The sequence below is a fragment of the Castor canadensis genome, chromosome 13 (genome assembly GCF_047511655.1).
Source record: "Castor canadensis chromosome 13, mCasCan1.hap1v2, whole genome shotgun sequence".
Taxonomy (NCBI): domain Eukaryota; kingdom Metazoa; phylum Chordata; class Mammalia; order Rodentia; family Castoridae; genus Castor; species Castor canadensis.
The window spans coordinates 29,051,096-29,057,466 of record NC_133398.1 but is presented as its reverse complement, the minus strand read 5'-3'; the positions used below and the strand labels follow the sequence as shown (position 1 = coordinate 29,057,466).

Sequence of the window (6,371 nt, the reverse complement as noted above, 5' to 3'; positions counted from 1 at the left end):
CACACTGGGGGAGATGACACTGCACCCACTTTCTCTGGCCTGCATGTTTGTTTACAGCTCATGTGGGAAGTGGGTCTTCCCCCCTCTCCTGTGGAGTTTTCCTCCCAACACCATTTTTACAAGCTTTCCCGCTCCTGATTGCTGGGTGTGTGCTGCTGCTCCTGCGGGCCGGCATGTTTGTTTACAGCTCACGTGGGAGGTGGGTCTTCCCCCCTCTCCTGTGGGGTTTTCCTCCCTCTGCCACTCTCACAAGCTTTCCTGCTCCTGGTTGCTGGGCACATGCCCCCGCTCCCACCGGAGCCTCTCTGGCCAGGCCCAGCTTGTTTATTTACAGTTTGGGGAAGGATTCCACTCCCCCTCTCTTTGGTGCTCAGTGCACCCCACCCTCTTTGCAAAGTGTCTTTATTGTTCTTATTGCTTATTACTCAGTTTCTCTTTTTTCTCCAGGTGGAGGTCAGTCTGTCCAGGGGGCTATGCTGATCTGGCCCGGGGTTGTCTGTGGATGTACTGCATAGCACATAGCTCCCCTTGTCCACGTCTTCCCAAGCCATCTGGGCATGGGCGACTTGCACCCTGGGGGCCCTCCTGGTTTCTCCATTTAACATGAAGTGGAGATGCTCTGCGCAGGCTGGGGGGTGTGGAGGGGTCAAAGTTTTGCCTTTTCTCAGTGGTTTTGCCTGCAAGGTGTGTCTCCAGCGTCTCTCCAAGATTTCACTATAGGAGGCATGCTTTCTGCTTCCTCCCTCTAGCCACCATCTTGGAATTCCTCCCATGATCAGCTTTAAACATCTTATTTTTGAAAAAAGGAATGAAGTGCTCAAAGAATCATGGGTACATTTCAAAAGGACATGGGAGCCATATTGAGTAGATGGCACTGGCAACAATTCAAAATAATTCGAATGTCAAAATGCCATAATGAAATATAAACAATTGAATAAGAAATTGTGATTCTAAGTAGATTTAGATAAATAACACATAAATAAATGAGCCATTCATTTGTAAACTATTCTTTAGAACTGAATAGCAAAATGATGGAACTAGAAAATTATCAGGCAACAATTTTGACATTTAAGAGTTGGTTCAGGAGAAAATATCCAATTGATGCTTAACCCAAGGGTATAAATTTGTTGACGAATAAGATATTCAGGTAACCAATGTATTTACCTATTAGATACTTATCAACTTAATTTTTGAATAATTTAAAAATAAACAGAGAAAAGTTTTCACAGATGAAATATGACAGTTATCACCACAGCCACTGATCAATGCTGATGCTTCCAGTAATGAGTCAAATCAATATAATGTGTTTTATAATACCATACTGAGGACAAATATATTTTTGTATCATTACTGTCAACTGTACAAATTGAGGGATCCCATTTGAAGGAAACATTACAAAATAACAGACCTCTAAATATGTTTGGTCATGAAAAACACAGATAAGCTAAGAACCACTGCAAACTAAAGTTGAAGAGATGTGACCACTCCAGGTGGCACTATAGTTTGGGTTGTGTTCTCAACCAGGAAAAATATTAATTTGGTAACAGAAGTCTGCTGCAGACATTAATGGAATCCAAATAGGTTTATCAACTATGTCAGTAGTCAGCAAATTTTTCCTCTAAAGAGAGGGGTAGTAAGTATTTTGGGCTTTGTATTCCTCATGGTTCTGACAACTAATCAAGTCTACTGTTGTAGCATAAAAGCATCCATAGCCAATATGTAAATAAATGAGTGTGCTATGTTTAGTCAAAACTTCATGAAAGCAATGCTAAGAATCTCTCTGTTTAGCTATCCTTATCTCAACTAGCAAAAACGCTTTGTCTTTCTTATTATTGCTTATGTCTTCTCTTCAACAAAATTAGAGATAAGGGCAGAACAGGTTCTGCCTTAAAGTGAGGTGGGGTGGAGGCAGGAACAAGGAGGAGAAATGGCCCAAACAATGTATATACATATGAATAAATGAATAAAGAAAAAAAATAAAAATGAAACTTATAAAAGAAAATTTGTGTTTAACAGATAATGGGGCATTATATATATATATTATATATATATATATCACACACATGAGAGAGACAGAATAAGAGAGATTTATTTTAAGGAACTGGCTCATGAAATTGTCAAAATGGACAAGTCTGATATCCACACAGCAGGCTAGCAGGCTACAAATTCCAGCAACATTCCAAATTTTGCCACCTTGAGTCTGAAGACAGTCTAAAAGCAGAATGCTTTCCTTTTCTGAGGACCTCAGTCTTTTCACCTAATGCTGTCAAATGACTGGATGAGGCCCACCCACATCATGGAAGATAATTGGCTTTACTTAAAGTTTACCTATTTATATTTCAATCATATCTAAATACTACCTTTACAGCATCATCTAGACTGGTGTTTGAACAAAGAACTGAGTATATATAGCCTAAAAGAGATGACAAAATTAATCATCTCAGGGAGGAAAGAGGTAAGTTCCTTGATAGTAATGGAAGAGTCACATGTTTTGACCATGGTGGTGGTTTCATGAATGTATATGTGGAATAAAATTGCACAGAACTGTGCACACTGCATGTGTACATGTACATGAGTATATTTTCAAATGATGAAACTGAAAAGGTGCTCTTGTCTAGCTGATAGTGTGAACTAATGTCAGTTTTGTGGTTTTGATGTTTTACTTTCATAACATAAAAATGTCACAATTGGGAGAAGCTGGAGGAGAGTTGTACAATACTTTGTAATATATGCTATCTTTGCAACTTTCTGAAAGTCTATAATTACTTACATGAAAGGTAAGTATGAAAAGCTTTAATACATTAGGAGCACTCAAGCTTGATAATGTGCCATGAAGTGCTATCACTCTTAATTTCTTCAACCATTTAAAGTGCAAACAACATTCTCAGCTTAAAGGGCTACACAAAAGCAAGTGCTGGGTCAGATTTACCCAGTGTTGTTATTTGTTGACCACTGAAATAGGTGATGATATTATTATTCCTCCATGTTGACACCTGTATTGTGGTTATTATGATGTCTTAGATTGATTTCAGGAAGAGAACTAAATGATTCAAGTAAACCCAAAAATGTCTGGTTATTTTCAGTCCCAAGATACTCACCCAGCTTGCTTCTAGACTGGATCCTTTGTTAGTCCAGACCTTAGAGGGAGAAGCTCAGCAAACCTCCATTCATCAAGTCAGATGTCCATTTTTCTTTACTTGCAGGCACCCAAACCCCAAGAGTCTCTTCCACAGCATCTTCTTATTTGACTTGAATTAGAATAGTGATCCCAGTTTTCCACAGAAACCTTAGTTGAGGCTTTCTTTATATAGATATGTTGGAGAAAGGACAAGGAGAGATGCCAAATCCTAATAACTAGCAGCTGACTAAAATAAGAGGTACAAGACAGTGTCCTTTATCTCCAATTCAGAATCTGTACTTCAACTCCTAATTCTAGATCAATAGGAAAAGTCATACTCAATATTTTCTATAAGGGAGCTATTATGAACCTCGCACTATACTGAGTATTTTGTGCAATTACTGACACTTTACAATAACATTGGGGCAGCAGTTACTTACTTCATTTCTGAAAATAAGGAAAGGAGAGTTTAAAAAGGATACTTGACCCAATACTATTTAAGTCGTTTAAGACAGAGTAGAATTTATGCTCCTGTTGTACATTTTTCAATCTTTATATGTGACGTTTTCCACAAATATACCAGAAACACTCATTTTAGGTATTACAATGGATAAGATTCTGAAGTAATTTATTGTCTTTGAAAAAATGGATCAAAACCTTTTATTAACTTATTTTACAGCAAACTGCTATTCTCATTGATTCTAGTTGAGCAAGGCTAGTAAAGGCAAAGAATGAAAATATTGCTCCATAATTTTGCTTTTCCCAAACAAGATCCCCTATGATTGCCTGATGATGACATTTCTATTTTACATGTTTTGTTTGTTTGTTTTAAGACAGGGTCTTACTATGTAGTTCAGGTTGACTACAGGCTTGGGATCACCTTCCTCAGATTCCCAAATGCTGGAATTACCAGTATACTCCACTACATCTGGAGTACTCTTCTTTTCTCCTCTTTTCTTATCTTTTTTCTTCCTTCCTTCCTTCCTTCCTTCCTTCCTTCCTTCCTTCCTTCCTTCTTTCCTTCCTCCCTTCCCTCCTTTCATTCAATACTGGGGATTGAACTCAGGACATTGTACATGCAAAGCAAGCACTCTACCACTTGAGCTAGCCACCAAGCTCTTTGTTTTTATTTGATTTTTTAGACAGAGTCCTGCTATCTCTACCTTGAATTCATGATCCTTTTGCCTCCGTGTCCCAAGTAGATGGGATTATAGGCACATACTACCACAACCAGCTTCTATTCTACTTTTAAAAATTATTTTAAAAGTCAAATTGAAGATGTGATGTATATATTTATGGTGTACAGCATGATGTTTTAATATATGTACACATTGTGGGATGACTAAATCAAACTAATTACACATGAAAAACCTATGTATCCCTTTGGTGTTATTAGTTAACAACTTTCCAACAAAACAAGTATTTCATAGCAGCCTTTACATCTTTATTTCTTAAGCTATAGATAATAGGATTTAGCATGGGAGTTACTACCCCATAAAACACAGAAAAAAGTCCCTCTGTAGCTTGCAAACTGGCTTTCCCAAGGAAGTTTTGGGACTTGGGTTTTGCATACATAAAGAAGATGGTACCATAAAATATAATCACCACAGTTAGATGAGCTGAGCAAGTGGAAAAAGCCTTGCGTCTCCCTGTGGCTGAGTTCATTCTCAAGATGGTGAAGAGGATGAACATATAGGAGAAAAAAATAACCAACACTGGAAGAACCAAGAAAGCAATATTTGACACTGCTAAGGTAGCAATGTTGAGTGATATATCAGCACAAGCTAGCTTGAGAACAGCTAAGATCTCACATAAGAAATGATTGATAATGTTATTCCCACAGAAAGGCAGTCGCATGGCAAGAGATGTTTGCACAATTGAATTGATTCCACCAGACATCCATGACACAGAAGCCATCAGTACATACACCCCCTTGCTCATGATGATGGGGTATCTCAGAGGGTTACAGATGGCCACATAGCGGTCAAATGCCATCATGCCAAGGAGGAAACATTCTGTTGATCCCATTGCAAATCCAAAAAACATCTGCACTGCACATCCAGAAAAGGAAATGTTTCTTTTCTTGGAGATTAAGCTTGCCAGTGTTGAGGGGACAGAAGAAGATGTATAGCAGATATCCAGGAAAGAGAAGTTTCCCAGGAAGAAGTACATGGGTGTATGAAGACGGGAATCAAAGATGCTTGCTATGATCAGAACACCATTGCCCATTAGAATCACTAGGTACATGACCAGAATTAGGGCAAAGAAAATGATCTCAAGGTTTGGGTAACCAGAGAGTCCCAGAAGAATAAATTCTTTCACAAATGTCTGGTTTTTCCTATTCATGCCCCAGATTTCATGTTGCTAGAAGAATGCAATATAAAATATTTTCATGGCCAAGTAGCAAGTATAACAAATGCTTTCACCCTAGGGAAGCCTAGGGTGAAAAAGAGAGTGTTTTTAAGTTTTGTCATTTGGTTACTTTCAACACAGTTTGTGCCTAATATACATATCAGGGTACTGTCAGTTTCTCTGCCCTATCTCTCATTTGTGAAGATTTACTTAAAATCAGAAGCAAACTGCCTTATTGTTAAGGACACTCTAAGTTTTCTGAAACCCGTTGAATATTGCAGACAGCAAATCTATTTCTTCATTTAGTCAAGCCCAGTAAGAGAACACTAGAAAAGCAAAAGACAACTCAGCAAACACTGGAATTTTTATCCAAATGTTTAACAGAAATGTTCAGAACTTTAAAGCAGCTTTGATTTTTATGCACATTTGTTTATTGACCTAAAACTCTGAATCTCATTGCAGTCAGTTAAATGTGTATTTTCATAGGGCAGCCATTGACCTTAGCAAATGAACACATTTAGATTGTAATAAAACATCTGTTCAAAGGTAAAGTTAATTATTGAATCATAGTAACAACTACTCTTAACTATTTCATTTTTCCATGTCATGACCATTGCATAGACCAGTTCTACATGTATATCATGGATAATCTTTGGAGAACAATATGTAGATTCTCTTCATTTATCTTATTCTGTGACCTCATAGTTTTGAGGTTTTATGAGTTTATGAGTTTTGCTTTAAGTGATCTTGAGAAACCAGCAATAGTGCTTATTTGTGTGTATGTATGAAGCACATTACATTTTACAAAAAGCAAATAAATATTTTCATTATCCCTGGGTTTTTTCAAATGTGAAAGACAGAATGTAGCCAAAGATATCCAGTCTATAGGTAAAAAGTGGAA

The 6,371-nt window shown here is 37.6% G+C and overlaps 1 protein-coding gene across 1 annotated transcript; it reads right to left on the bottom strand.

Annotated features, from left to right (window-relative positions):
- Positions 1-4,510: 4,510 nt before the first annotated feature.
- Positions 4,511-5,467, bottom strand: LOC141415456 (olfactory receptor 13C4). The gene has a single exon (XM_074052158.1). The coding sequence runs from the start codon at positions 5,462-5,464 to the stop codon at positions 4,511-4,513; it is 954 nt and encodes a 317-aa protein (XP_073908259.1). The 5' UTR covers positions 5,465-5,467.
- Between the last annotated feature and the right edge of the window lie 904 nt (positions 5,468-6,371).

Excerpts from the sequence above, each read along its gene's own strand:
- LOC141415456 (XM_074052158.1), bottom strand. The coding sequence starts at position 5,464 with ATGAATAGGAAAAACCAGACATTTGTGAAAGAATTTATTCTTCTGGGA.